At 40.2% G+C, this 15,731-nt stretch overlaps 1 protein-coding gene across 13 annotated transcripts in view; it reads left to right on the forward strand.

Moving 5' to 3' along the window:
* LOC119476969 (clathrin coat assembly protein AP180-like) overlaps positions 1 to 15,079 on the forward strand; it is a 33,613-nt gene extending 18,534 nt beyond the window's left edge. For 3 of the 13 annotated variants that reach the window (XM_037750688.1, XM_037750687.1, XM_037750699.1), the window contains 9 exons: positions 1,390 to 1,500; positions 3,207 to 3,281; positions 5,097 to 5,162; positions 8,732 to 8,818; positions 9,687 to 9,748; positions 10,573 to 10,626; positions 10,795 to 10,872; positions 10,980 to 11,092; positions 13,589 to 15,079. In XM_037750688.1, coding sequence (XP_037606616.1) covers positions 1,390 to 1,500; positions 3,207 to 3,281; positions 5,097 to 5,162; positions 8,732 to 8,818; positions 9,687 to 9,748; positions 10,573 to 10,626; positions 10,795 to 10,872; positions 10,980 to 11,066 — 620 coding nt within the window. In that variant the 3' untranslated portion in view covers positions 11,067 to 11,092; positions 13,589 to 15,079. The remainder of the gene's footprint in view (positions 1 to 1,389; positions 1,501 to 3,206; positions 3,282 to 5,096; positions 5,163 to 8,731; positions 8,819 to 9,686; positions 9,749 to 10,572; positions 10,627 to 10,794; positions 10,873 to 10,979; positions 11,093 to 13,588) is intronic. The other 10 variants (XM_037750693.1, XM_037750700.1, XM_037750689.1 and 7 more) reach the window with 9 other exon arrangements.
* Positions 15,080 to 15,731: the final 652 nt, after the last annotated feature.

Consider the following 15,731-nt stretch of genomic DNA (forward strand, 5'->3'; position numbering starts at 1 on the left):
TCATGAACTGAAAACACACTGTGAAAGGGTTAAAGTTGTAAGACAAAAACACGGACAACGCCGTGGTAGCGACCTGTCAATCACAAGGTAGCCACGTCCTAAAGCATACCCTGCGTTATGATCTATTTGACTCTAAATGGGACCATAATTTACTAAATTAACATCATGCTGTTTTGAAGAAGACTTGAAACTAGCGACTGAGACCATAAACTCATGTTTACAATGTTTACTGAGGTAATAAATCAAGTGAGAAGTAGGCTCATTTTCTCATAGACTTCTATACAATCAGACTTCTTTTATTGCAACCAGAGGAGTCGCTCCCTGCTGGCTATTAGAAAGAATGCAAGTTTAAGGTTTTTCCGCATTGGCATCACTTCTCAGTGGTTGTGAGTTTAGATTATTATTACTCAGCATCAGAGGGAAAAGACTGACCACAAATATAGGCTGTTTATCTTTTTGCTCAATGCTGTAGTTGTGTATCTTTCTTTGAAGAACATCTTTAAAATCAAAACACTGCAGAGGTAACTGGGAAACTAACAACTAGCTGCTCCTAACAATGGACCCATTTGGCTAAATTTGGTAGCAGTTGTTCAGCTTGAGGCAGAAGTCTTGTGATTGGCTGAAAAGATGAGAGGGCTGTGATTTGTGATCACACCACTGTCATGAAAAGCGACATTATGGAATAAAATGTGACATGACATCGAAGTGTCATTGGGGAAAATTCCATTATGAAATAAAAAAACTGACTTTAAAAAAATTGGCATAATTATTAATTTATTTAATATAACCACTTTGGGCCTCCATACAAAATAGGATGATAATACACAGAAACACACAATCTCATTTTCTCTCTTGCACACACACACAGATACAACATTCCTCCACAAATACTCCATATACTCACAGACATTTCTGCATTATGTGATTATGTACAGCCACACACTCACCTTGGGCTTGCACATAAACATACTGCCACAGTCATTCTCCGCATGTGTCTTGTTTGATAGGCCGACATGCTTTTCTGTGACCTCAGTGAAAAGCAATTCTATCAAACCCTGTCACATGGCTACAGCTACAGATGGCAGCTGTAACACTTGTAGATTTCAGGCTTATTCTGTTCGTTGTGCAGTAGATTAACTTGCTGTAGTGCCTCCTGTCTGTATTCCCATTTGTCCATTCACCTGTCGGTCATTAATGTCCTGCTGCAAGCTGCCATGTTTTACAGATGAATACTGATGATGCTCGTATAGCTTACCTTTATTTTCATGATGCTCTCTTTTCCTCCTGACGTTTCTTGACTCCTGATTTTCTCTTTTCATCTCTACTTCTTCGTCTGTCTCTGTCTCTCTGGGTGTCTCTGTCCTCTGCTGGGGTTTGTGTGAACCCCAGATGCCTTTGCAACACCTGCTGCTGCCACTGAGCCCTCTGCAGCAGCCGCTGAAGGTGGGGCTGCCGCCGCCGCCGCCGCCACGTCCGCCCCTGCTGCCAACGCTGGAGCCGGTGGGTGACAGAAAGTTTGTCTGTGTGTGCGTCTGTTTGTGTGAGTGAGTTTGAGTCAGTGGTGGAAAGTACCTAAGTACATGTGTACTGTGAGTACACAAAGTACATACAACTGAATTAGCTCTACACTGCTGCTTTGGTCTTATAGCATTACATCATGTTATGCATCCAACAAATGCATATTTAGGATCACTTTAGGGTCCTCGTTTTAAAGCGAGTCAGCCGGAAAGATTTTTAAAAATCATTCTATAATTAGGGGCACATTTCACATCAACATAAAAGTACAAAAGTAACGTGCTTTCTCAAAAAACAATCAGTAGTTTAAGTTAAAATATTCCTTCAGTGTAATATATACACTATATAAATGACATCCTGTAATGCTGGTCACATGGTTTTAGGACAAACCATTTTTGAGTTGCAGGGGGGTGAAGAGGACCCGCTCCATATGTAAATACTAATGGCTCATTCTAAGCAAACAAAAACACAACAGTTCTTAGTTTCAGGTGATTATACACTAACGAAAACATAGTTATGAATATTATATTCCATTTCTGCCAATAAATCCCACTGAATCCTACGCACTGGTCCTTTTAGTAAAGGATCTGAAAACGTTTTCCACCACTGGTTTGAGTGCCATCACGTGAATGTAAAAACATTCTGGTAAAGGTTTGTGTCGGTGTGAATGTGTGGCTTCCTGATTGGTCTCAATTTCAGGGTTTCATCTCAAGGCTTTGTGCAGGGACAGATTTTTTTGGTTCATTACTGCTGGTGTCTGGTCAGTACTATTGTTGTTACCATGGCGATGACGAGGACAATGCTCTTACTTGTCTCTTATCTTTTGGCATTGGCAGATTTGTGCATTTTCTGTTATGGAGAAGGTTGCCTGTGGCAGTTCTCTGGTTTTGGTTGTGGTTCGTTCCTCAAGTTTATATACCGTGAAGTTGTTTTATATTCACGTCATTTGTTCGTCATATGTTTCCATCACAGATGCTATTTTGAGTTGTTCCGACTGACAGCAGGAGTGTGTTGGAGCTCTGCACATTCTCTCCTATCATTCCTCTCTGATGCTTTTTCTCCTCAGCTTTCAGTATTTTCATCATCGTCACATAAAACGTATCTATTGTATGTTGTGTTAAACTCATTGACTAACATCCTCCCTTCCTATTCATGTGTTACATCTCATCCTCCACTCCTTCTCCAAAGACCCCTTTGCTCCCGCGGATGGTAGCACCAACGCAGCACCTTCAGGTCTAGACCTTTTCAGCATGATGACAGTGGAGAATAATAACCCGGGTAGTTCGCTGGATGCCTGTTTTAGTTCTGTGGCGCCCCAGCCATCACCCTCCCCTTCCCCTTCACCGCTCTTCACCTCCACATCCATCACCACCACCGCAACCATTTCAGCACCCAGCGCCACCAACAACCCTGCGACTGACCTTTTCAGCGGTAAAGAGATGTGTGTGGTCTGGTATCAATCTTTAAGAGGCTTGTGCTCTTCCATCTATTGATTAGCATCCTAATGATTTCCCCCATCTGATGCTGCTTGTCATCCTCTCCTCTCTTTTGTTCTTCATTGGTATCATCAAGACTAATGTGCACATATTGAAGGCCTTTTTTGTCAGTCGGCTGCTGTGTGTGAGTCAGAGCATCCTCACCATTTTAAAGTGTTTTAATATTCCTGTCTGTGGGTGCGCATGTGTTCGTAGATCTCTTTGATTCCATGCCAGACACGAGCTTCACCAAAGCAGACCTCGCTCCCAGTGTTGACTTGTTTACAGCAGGTACCCCTATTGCACCTATATACTCCTGTGCACTCTCGCTCTCATATCCTGTCTTGCCGTGTCTGTTTTGTCCTTGGCTTTGATCAGGGAAGGAAAGGAAATGAGATTGCTCTCTTATGGGTCAGCTGAAGGCTCTTGAGCTGTCTGAAACGTTTACAACATCATTCTCACCTACTTTCCCATTCCAGCATGTACTGCGTGCACTGCAACTGCAATTGATAAATGTGCATCATGATGAATCACAGTCAATAGTTTGTGTGTATTTGTGAGTGTGTTTGGGCTCTAAACACCATCTCCACCTTGCCCTCCCCAGCGGATGTGTTCAGCTCCCCCGCCCCCATCCTCTCCTCCGCATCCCCACCCAAAATTGACAGCGGGGCCATCATGAACCTGTTTGGTGGTGGGTAACTCACATGACTGCCTGCCCTTACGAAAAAGTAGTATACTTCAAGTTTATTTTATTAAGTAAACTGAAGTAAAGTTCAAGTGTATTTCCCAGGAATACTTTATGTAGTAAGTATACTAATATCAATGTACTAGTAGTGTACTACTTCAACACTTCTTGGGACTAAATTGGCCCACATTTTAGTTTATAAAAGTATACTTTTAAGCCTACTTTAAGTGTAAGAATTGTAAACTTTGAGAACACAACTGTTTTACATCTAAGGTGTATTTTGTACTGCAACTATACTACAAGTGAACTTATAGGTGTACTGCTAGTTTACTACAGTTATATACTTGTAGCCCACTATGAAAGTACACTTTAAAGTATACTATAAAGAGATATTTAGTATATACAGTATTTATAATTATAAAGAGACTTTCTCCTTTTGATATTTGACTTGATGTTTTGTGATGAGATTTAAAAAAATAAATAACATACGTTTTTCTTGCATGCCTCCACGGTGAACGGAGAATGCAAAAATGTAGAAAATTCTTGATAAATTGAAGTAAATTCACATCAAAACATTCATTTACAAACTCACACACTCGAATAGGCTACTCTATCAAAAAGTATGTGTAAGCCAAGTATATTTAGACTTCCCTGTATACTTTTCAGTATGAGCCAAGTTTACTTAAGTATAATTTTTTTAAGCATATCTCAAATAAGTACATAAAAAGTAAACTGAAAGCATACTCTCTTATTTTAGGTTTAAAAGAAGTATACTAATAGCACACTTGAATAAACTTCTTTTTGGTAAGGGTGCCCTCACTCTGCTTAACCTGTTCATGAATGCATCGTCAGAGAAGAGGAGTAGAATCTGGGAAACATCAAATTAAACAACTAATATTGATTTTATCAGTGGTCATAAATACTGGGTCTTTATTTTGTTGCATATTGTACTTTTGTGTTGAAACTCATCGATATCTTGTAACAATGGGAATTATTTCTTTGTGGGTCGCAGATACCTGAGATGAACTTGATCACGTTGAAATAGTCAAATTATTTATGAACTGCAAGCTACGACTTCAGACTTTCAGGGTTTTTTACTTTCCTCTTTTTTCCTGGCCTCTTTGAAAAATGCACGTGGACGCTTTACCGCGACTGTCAAATGAGAATGGCACTATGCTGACGTGTGTATGTGTGTGTATGAGTGTGTGTGTTTTCTAAAAGCAATGTTTCCTGGTTTATTTAAATATACATGTAATTGTGTGTTCAGCCTTCCTATCTAACTCTAAATACTTTGTTTGGCATTACCAGCGTGAAGCCGAAGGCTGACTATTACCCCTTCTTTGCCCTTATGCTGCGATGGGAACGGCTCTACTTTGGCCTGGCATGGCATGGTTTGGTATATTTTGGGTTTGACCTGCCAGAATCCACAGGAGGAGACGCCACAGCCGCTGCTGCTCCTGCTGCCCCCGGCGCTGAGCTCATGTCAGGTAAAAACAAAAAAGAAATTCAAATTTGAAATGTCAGTCTGCATGTATAATGTGTACAATGAGGGAACAAAACATGTTGCAGACATTTAACTATTTCTGCAGTGGTGGAATGTAACTAAGTACATTTACTAAAGTACTGTACTTAAGTACAAATTTGTACTTTACTTGAGTAAGTTCTTTTTATGTTACTTTATATTATACTCCACTACATTTCAGAGGGAAATATTGTACGTTTTACCCTTTTAGTTAGTAGTTACTTTACAAATTAAGATTTTTGCATACAAAACATATATGAGGTTTTTTAAAGTATGATATTTTGTTATGAATTAACAGTATGTAAAGCTGTAAGTACAGCTGAAATGATTGATTGATTAATCGATTAGTCGGTTGACAGGAAATTAATTGCCAATTATATTGATCGTTTGAGTCATTTTCATATAAAAACATTTCATGGTTCCAAATTCATAAATGTAATTGTGACGCCATTTCTCACTATTTTTACAAACCAAACAATCAGTCGATTAATGGAGAAAATAATCAGCAGATTAATCCATACTGAAAATAATCATTAGTTAATAGTTCAAAATGAACTCCACCTCAACCAACTACAACAGTAAAATCCTGCCTTTTCATTAATGCATTAGTAATAATAATCTAATGATAGAATATATAATAGTAGAACAGGGGACATTTCTCTGCATTGACTCCTTTTACTTTTAATACTTAAAGTACATTTTCCGGATTATACTTACATACTTTTACTCAACATTCTCAATGACTTTCACTTGTAGTCGAGTATTTTTACAGTGCTTACTTAAGTAGAGATCTGAATACTTTCTCCACCACTGCATTTTTGTGAAATGTCTGCAACATATTGGTATTCCCTGTCACACTGTGCTGTGGCCATGGATGGATTACAGGAGCCCCTGGGCCAGAGCCTCTGCATGACGTGACTGTTGTTTCCTGTCAGAGATGCCCTGATTGTGTTTTTTTGCTTCTGATTCTGAGAGTCTTTTTATATCGAGTATCTGTAAGCCAAATCCAGTATACAACTCCAATATTTGTTTTTGTTTTTTAGTTTCTTTGTACAGTATTCTGAGGCTACGGTGACATTTAATTAAAATACAGTCACATTAGTAAAGCTATTAAAAATCAATTTATTTAAGAAAATAGAACCTGTATCTCAGACTTTCTTTGATGGTTTCCTATATTTAGTGCTACTTCATCTCCAGTGTGAACTGAATACTGAAATTCAGTTGCAGTTTTTCAACCCAAAGCAGAACCTGAAAGCACTGGTTCACCTGCAAAATGTTGTTGAGACACAGCATTGTTTGTTGTCTTTCAGTCTGGGTGTCTTGCTCCAGCTGATTAAACTGTTATCAGGCCATTAAAAAGGCGTTATCGGTGATTATAAATCCCATAGATGTGGGTCAGTGTGGCTCTGCTACACCCAATAATAGGTTTTATCATCTATTATCATGGTCTATCACCGAAAGAAGGTATAAAAGAAGACGACAGCGACCTCTAGCGACCGTAGTAATTATGACAGGAGTTGAAGCGGAAGTGAGGCACTTTGGTATAGACAATCCATATGGGGTGGAGGTCTTGGGCGATGACGCTGGGGTTCGCATCCCGACCGAAACCAACAACGTGTAGTTGTTGTTGAAAGTTTCACTTTCCCTTTGTATCGTATGCTATTTTAAACCAAAACACAATGTTTTTGTTGCCTAAACTTAAAGACGCCCTTTTTTGTGTTCAAAACATAACGTATCATTCAGTTTTACAACATGTTAGAACGTGTTAGAAAGTTTCACTTTCACTTTTAGAACGTAGTAGGCGTAGTAGGCCCCTAATGACCCACATCTATGGTGCTTATAGTGACTGGTAACGCCTATTTAATGGCCTGATAACAGTGCTGTGCTTGCTCCTATGCAGGATGGGTGGGGGGCCTTTTACATGTATTTTTGCCTCTTAATCCATCCATGACTGTAGCTATTGGTAATTCATTAATAGGCTAATTGCATGACGCCTTGTTATTGCCCTTATTATATTGTGTACTTTAGAGCCACTTTATTGCCATCTTCCTTTCAATCGTTTACAACAGTGGTAGCCTGCAAAATGTTTTGTGTTTTGTCAATCAGTCACTGTTTCTATTAACTTTGGTAACGGTTAATGAAATAGTTTTCTGTTAGCTAATCTGCATTTTTGCATTATTTGCTGATTATCACACTGAATACCAAATTGTTATTCGGTTAAAAGCTTGGGTGTGATTTTTTTTCGACTGCTTGTCATCGGTTCAAAGTCCTACAGATTCAAGCTATGTCCATATATGGTTATATATTGACGCCATCGTCGCATCACCTCATTTGCATAGTACTACTGTGGTTCATTAGTTTCAGGGGAATTCCTCCGATCTTTGCCACCTTTCACTGGCAACCGTGGTAACTGTTACCATGGCAACATGAACCCTGCTCACCTGGTTCCCAGTCATCTCCCGTCCTGTGCCATTGGTCTTCATGTTATATAACTGACGGTCTGCAATACTACTGCTTTAAGGCTTAACTCTTTCTTCCCCCTCTCTTTCTATCATTCATGCAATAAACTCTAATGGTTTCACTGTCACCCGCTCCTTTAAAACCTCACTGCATTTTCTCTCTCTCTCTCTTTCTCTGGCATCTGTGCTTTTTTACTTTCCTCTCCCTCTCTCTCTCTCTCTTTTTCTCTTTTCCTCACTCTCCCTCTCCATCTGGCTCTTGGGCTGGCTCATTGCTTGCTTCCTGCCATTTGATTGGGTGAGTTTCCTTGCTCTTTAACACGCTAATTTCCCACAGTGCACTGCTGCATTGCAGTGGTGAGGTGCAAGGCAAGCTCAGCTGCACTGTCCCCTCCACCACGAGATGCTTGACGGTTACAGAGAGTGTGTGTGAAGTAGCCGTATTATTTAGTGCTTCTTTAGCATTTAACCCGGCTTCATTGTAGCTGCAGTGCTTTTGCCTTCATCATAATTTCTGCAGCAATCACACACGTACAATAAAAGCCTCCGAATAACTAAAATTCCCCAACAAGCACTGGAAATGTACTCTTGACACTGTGCATGTTGTTATGACGGTATGATGCAGTAACATTTGTCACATATATGGTCACAAATTCTGCTTTATATTCATCCCACATACATATTTTTAAAGTTGGACTAGTTCTTATTTCCTATGCCCATATTGCAAATTACCATAGTAGTAAGAAGCTGACCTGACAGATGTCTCCTGTATGTTACACACAGGCTGCACTAAATGACAAACCAGTTATCATCATCTTCATACACTGAATTTTACTATTTGCCGAAGATGTTATTTACTTTCTTATTATTAAACGATATTAACCGGCTCTCTAGCTCACATTCCAATGCCCCTCTCTCCTCCCTGTTGTCATGGAGACATCTATCGGTTGTCATGGTAATCCCCAGTAGTAAGGAGGACTGCTAGTGTGAGGATCGCTTGCATTGTAGGACGCTAATATCTCCCTCACTCTCCACTCCTTGTCTCCTTCTCCCTTCCCTTCCCTCCTTCCTGTAGTATTTGACGGACTAGGGGATGTAATGAAGCCCACTTTGACCCCTCAGACGGGGGATGTTGACACCTCCATGGCTAACATGGCGAGTAGTAAGTAGTCATTTAGATGTTGATTTAAATACTTTGGGAAATACGCTTATTTGCTGAGAGTTAGATGAGAAGATTGCTAGCTGTTTTCTCACTTCCCTCCGTTAGTGAGAAAACAGCTAGCCTGGTTCTGTCAACTGTGACAAAATCTGCCTACTAGCACATATAAAGCTCATTAATGAAAGAGGACCTATTATGCTCATTTTCAGCTGCATTCTTGTATTTTAGGGTTTCTACTAGAACATGTTTACATGCTTAAATGTTCAAAAAAACATTTTATTTGACTGTGCTGCAGCACCTCTTTTCACTGTCACACGTCCTGACACGTCTGCTCCGATTGGTCAATCGACCCAAACTCTTCGGACTCCGCTCCAGCTCCGCTCTAACTATCTTTGTTTGAGGGTGTGACAAACAAGCTGCTGGGCAGGTATTATGCTAATGTGTTACTTGGTGACATCACCACGTTACAGAAGAAAAGGCAGAACTTGAAGCGAGGCGTTTCAGGCAGTTCAGGAGCAGTGTAACTCTCTTTGGCGTGGACTTTGTAACTTTGCAGACCTTTAACATGCACAGAAAAACTATATAATACACTAAAGGAAAGGGAAAAGCACAAAAGCATAATAGGTCCTCTTTAATACATTATATATTGCTTGTTTATCAGTACAATAACCAAAGTGTAAAGATGACAATTCACTATTTATGGCGTGGTATCGATCTTCTCATTAAAAAAAAAAGCTAGTAAGGGTATTTCTAACTATTGTATTGATTCAGCTTTAGTAACCCCTTTATTCATCCTATGTGGTCATTATAATGTCAGTAAATGAAAACAGTAATTTTGCAGCTCCTCTCTCTCTTTCTGTCCTTCTCTCAGATCTCACAATGGGGACCCCAGCGGCACCTCAGGTAGCTCCCCCCTGTTGGGGTGCTCCCATGGTAAATGTTGTCTGTGTCTTATAGCATGGAGTGGAGCCGCATGGCAGCGACAGACAGGGCATAGCAGCAATCACGAGCATTGCCTTCATCAGGCTCTCCAGGTTCCAATCATAGACCATAGACCCAGGAAACTGAGAGGCGTGGCAGTGAAGAAAATAAACTAGTCTTATAGCAACCTATAGCAAACTAGTTATTAAACTAAAGCTACTGGTGGTTATTTTATTTAAAAGAAGCTCTAACGGAGCACATGCACTAATCGTACATGTTTAGAAAATGGCCCAAATCAAAGGCTGCAATTTAAGCAGGTTTCAAGATAGTACTGTATGTATATTTCTGGAATATCTACTGGAGAGTGATGAAGTGGCAAACAATAGTGCCAAATTAAGAAGTTGTTGCTTGGAAACAGCTTCTTCTTCTTCTCTTAAGTTTATATTTTTCTTTTAGAGTCAAGTTCATAGCTGAACTCACACCTTCATCGACACATTTGCTTCATTCTGGATATTTCCGTTGTCTTTTTGGCAACAACAGAAATGACACTCTCATCTGAAAGCTACCTGCAAAAAGCTTCCTCTCTGCTCTCTAAACTCTTGTGCATGTGTAAATCAAGGCCTACTAGGTTAAGTTAGGGCTCTTGTTGTGTTGTTTTTTTGTTGAGGTTTGACGTGTCAGTCCGTCTGTCTTCACTATCACTTAGAAATCCTTTACACATTGTGTCATTTATTTTGAAAGTTTTGTCTGTGCATTGGTTTGTGGTGTGTGTGTCTGTTTTATATGTAGTGTAGTAACATCCCAACTCCTCCTCTCCCTCCCCTCCACACTTTTAGACCGTACCCATGGGTGTTCCTCCTTTTATGGGGATTCACCCCAACTTCAGCATGGTAAGACCACCAGTCCAGTAATGGTCTAGTTAGTAATGTCCCTTAACCAGTCTGGACATTACTGGGCATTGAAGGACAATTACCCCTTTCGGTTGGCCTCCGCACCCACCCTGATGGCCGACATTGTGTCTTACTGTCTCTTTTTCCTTCCGTCTGTCTCTGTGTAAGCCCGGGGCACAAGGAGCTCCCATGATGCCGATGGTGAGGCCAAGCTTCCCCGCCACCGGAGCAGCCCCCGGAGCACCGGTAACACGCTCACTCTTAAATGGATTATACACGCTCATGACAATTTCATACATAAGGGTTACAGCTGCTATGACAAAAGGAGTTTAAGTGCTAAAATGTGTGTGCAGATGTCTCCTGGAGCAGCCCAGAGCCCCAGGAAGCCTCCACCCCCGAGGAACGCTCTGGATGACCTCAACATTAAGGACTTCATGTAGACTGACTGACCTGTAAACCCCCCAAGGTATATAGAAACAGAAAATAGAAAGCTGCTACTTAAAGAATTGAGATGTATTTGTTTTCATGTCAAAGCAAAGGTTATGGAGCAGAATCCTCTGTTGCATCAGACAATATCCGAACAACATATCCTCATGCAACGGTTCGTACGATATCTTAAGAAAAGTTATTGCTCATTTTTTGTGCGTTTTCCTACGAATGTCTAGCAACATGTGTCAAATTTCTTCTCGTTACATGCCTACAGTCTTTTCAAGATAAACTTCTGTCTTCACAGGAAACAACTTAGGGAACAAAACTACAGTCGTGTCTAGAAGGTAACACGCAAATTGCAAAAACTTGCAAAATCTTGCACAATTAGTGAGGTCTCACATTCAAGGTCATTGCCCAACCTTAACCGTCTCGCGAAAAATTCGCAATTTGCGTATTACCCTCTAGACGTGACCCAAAACTATTTGGTTAGGTTTAGAAAAAGACTGTGGTTTGGGTTAAAATAACTATGGAAGTTACTTGAAAAATAAGTCAACGTTTGAGTTAAAATAACTATGGAAGTGGCGTAAGTTAAGTACGGGAGTTACGTGACAAATAAATCAACGTTGACTTTGGTTTCCCAGGGGATACAAACAGGGTCTCCTGGGCAAAAGTCTGGTGTTTCTTGACCCACCCATCCACCCCGATCTCCTCCCTATGCAGCATTTGTCGCTCTTTATACTTCCTGGTTTACGATCACGTGGAATAAGACTTTGTGGAATAAATACAAAATACAGTGCTTTATTTTTCGTAGGTATAGCTACAAACAATGTATGAGAACATCCTGCAGTCTTGGCTAACTAACAAGGTTAATGCGTCCTGAATGTGACTCTCCAAGAAGAATCTGAACTGTCCCAAGATGATTTAAGCGTGTGACAATTCTCCTTTATTTCTTATGAAATACTGGATACTTTCACCTCTTCAGGCCTTTAAAAATACTACAAATGAGACAGTAGGAAAAAGTATTTTTTAGTTGAACTGCACACAACCCATGTCTGCACTAAAGACACAACCTGTGACAAGAGATCACAAGTAGACATCATCTTGTTTTAATGGGGAACTTATAAAGGTCATAAGGAGTACTACTCCACCTGTGAAAACAGTTGTATGATGTATTCTGTGGCTCTGGAGGGAGCTTTGTCAGGTCTGAGAGGATAATCATAGCGCTGTCATCTGGGTTATCTCGGCTTGGCCTCGGAGACTACAGATTTATAACAAGAAGCTGGCGTTGCAAACTAGAGGTGTGGAAAGATATGAATTTACCAGGCTGGGAGGTTCCAATGAAAAGATACGATTGATTGCATTACAGGAAATATAAGATCCAGCTTCACCATAGACTGAAGTGAACGTAGTCACTGTGATGTCACCCATTGGTTTGTGGACTACGATCTTGAAGCCTCGAGTTCGGCATTTTGGCCATCACCATCTTATTTTTTTAGAACCAGAAATGACACAAGAGGGTGGAGCTAAGTACAACCCAACGCTGACCTTTTTAGGCGACCAAGATGTTACAGTTAACTTTCATGAACTGAAAATACACTGTGAAAGGGTTAAAAGTGTTAATTGATTGGGAGCATATTTATCGTCTCAACATGGCGACAGCTGACTTGGTGGCTCGTAGCTAACGGTGCTAACAGTGCTAACAGTATAAACAAAGGCAACACTGCGGACAGAGCTAAAAGTGTTTAACTGGAGGGAACCGGAGGGTTCTCACCTGCACAAACATGCACTAAAAGCAAGCATGGCTTGCCCGGCTATATCAATAAAGCATGGAGAAGCTCAGATTACAACACACACATGGAGAGTGACTTCATTCTCTGCTCAGCTAGACATTACTCCACTATATATTTACATAGCAAATAGTTGTTTGATGCTATATTAATGCTCTGAATATCATATAGAGCACATTTAAAGTTCTAAGACAAAATACACGGACAACTCCCAGACAGCGCCGTGGTAGCGACCACGGCCACGCCCTAAAGCATACCCTGCTTTATGGTCTATTTTTACTATAAATGGGACCATCATTTACTAAATGAACATCATGCTGTATTGAAGAAGACTTGAAACTAGCAATTGAGACAATAAACTCATGTTTACAATGTTTACTGAGGTAATAAATCCAGTGAGAAGTAGGGCCATTTTCTCATAGACTTCTATACAATCAGACTTCTTTTTGTCGCCCCCTGTTGGCTATTAGAAAGAATACAAGTTTAAGGCACTTCAGTATTGGCTTCACTTTTCAGAACCCACACTACTGACTAAAAGTCAGGATATCTCTCGTCACCATTCCCTCTATCTCTTACATGTGCCAGGAATCTGACTTGGTGCTGCCAGTCTGAACATAGTTTTTGTCTCCACGTTTCTGAATCTCCTTCTCCGTGTGTCTTATCAGAGCACACATAATTAGATTTCACCTATTTCTATCGAGAGCACTTGTTTTAATCAAGCCTCCTTTTCTCTCCCTCGTCTGTAGGTTTGTCATTGTGTCTGGAACTCTGTGGATGTGGATGTCTGCACTTCCCCCACTGCCTTCCCCTCAGTCATGCCCCTGCCCCTTCAGCCAACCAGCCATTACATCTACGATCTTTGCCCTCTGACCTCCTACCAGCCGCGACCCCTATAAAAAAAAAACCTGCCCTCCTTATCTAATGTTGTAGCACAACTGTGAATGTGAACCCTAGATACAGAAAAACAAAACTCTGTTTATGTGTGTGTGGGTGTGCGTGTAATTCAGTGTTAACCTTTACTTAATATACTATGGAAAAATGAACAAAAAAAAATAATTATTGTGTATTTAGATTCATTCTGGATTTCCGCATATCAGCTGACTTGGAATGGTGGATAAATGTTGGTTTCTTTGCGCATCTCCCAGACGAGGACTGTGTTGTTAAATGTGGACTGTGTTCGGTGTATGTAACTTCACTGGCCAACCCCCACTCCTCTACCCCTGTTGTCCAAACTAATACTGAGCTATGTTTATGTCATTAAAAACTTGGTTGTACCTATATCTGCTTGGCCGTCCATCCTCCCACATGTCTACTTTCAAGTTTTTGGGAGAATTCAAAATATACCTGAAAACAACTTGCACTGCAAATCTGGACTTATCACAAATTGTGTTCAGCTTTTTTCTTTTTTCTTTTTCAAGATCGTATGAAACATGCAAAAAATTTGTGAACTGTGTTCAAATTGACATATGCATTTTAGACTATTTTAAATGATAGATTCTACATATTTTCTTTAATCTTTATTTTGAGAGAAAAAAATGTATCATATATTTTTAGTTACGTCAAATGATATGGTTGAAAATAAGGCAAGTAGACTTAAAAAAAAAAATTCCCGCCTTCTTTGTACATACCTCTCAATCTGTAATTAGAGGCAGTATTGAATGGAAACTTTGCCCCGAGTGTTTACTGTTGCGCCCTCAGCTGGTGTGGAGTGGTACTGCATCGTAGCATGCGACACAGGTCAATCTGGGATGCATTCTAATACTCTCAGAGAGCTCCTTTCCTTGTCCCGGTCTCCACACAAGATGACATGGTGGAAATCAAAAGGGACAAGGAAGCATTTGTGTATGTGATTGGGATGTGGCCTCAGTCTTCTTTGAGTGACGTCAGCAGCGGTCGGTACATTTGGTCACGTGCCGCCGCTGGAAGTCTCAAGGACTCTCACTGTAAAGCACTCAAGTATACGCTGGATGTTCTGTGTGTTGTTTATTTCCAAAAGTGACTGTAACTTAATCCATTGTGGCATTAACAAAGTGTTGAAAGAAAAATAAAGATGACTATGACACATAAAAAAAAACAAAAAGAATGTGGATACATGATGTTTGCTAAGTATTCAAATGAAGGCTGTGTTGTTTGTTTTTTTTGGAGGTTATTATGGATGGCATCGTTCTTTCTCCCTCACCCCCACCTGCATGTGAGTCCAAATGAGATGCAATAAAAGACAAATACACTGATCCAAACTACCGTCACGACTCATCACTTATCTCTGTTCTGCTTTTGTTTTTGTCTTTTATTTGTTATCGGCATGAATTCTTTGGTTTGACAAAAAAAATGTGTTTGTGGCATGAACATTTCTGTTCAATAACAGACAAGAAAAGTACAATACAAGATATTTGAAACATCAGGAAATACATATGTTGTGTAGACCCTTTAACATGAAGTGAAATGAGGACCAACAGGTTTTACTTATTTACTTACTTACTAAACAAAAGTAAACAAAGCAAAATGTTTACATTGTGCGAAACATAGGATTTTCCTTTACATAATTACAGTTTCAAAGTGACATAAGTTAGGTGTTTCAGAGAGAAACAAATGTTGTGTTCAGAAAAAGGTAACAATGAATTTCTCTCACAAACTGAAGAACCAAACTAATGTCAAATTTAAATACTTTGTCATGTTTTAGCCCTTTTTGACTCCTACAGACTCTAATTAAATGAAAAATGGCTGAATAGGCCACAGATCCAGAACCAGGGACATGTACAGTATTCCTGGATTATAGATGTGCCTGACTCTGTCACTGAAGAGATGAGCTGGTTTCAGATCAGCATTCCTGGGCCGGTATGTATAAAGCTGCTCAGGCCCACCTACAGAAATGTCTGGGCCCCTGAGAAG

The sequence above is a fragment of the Sebastes umbrosus genome, chromosome 18 (assembly GCF_015220745.1).
Source record: "Sebastes umbrosus isolate fSebUmb1 chromosome 18, fSebUmb1.pri, whole genome shotgun sequence".
NCBI classification, from domain to species: domain Eukaryota; kingdom Metazoa; phylum Chordata; class Actinopteri; order Perciformes; family Sebastidae; genus Sebastes; species Sebastes umbrosus.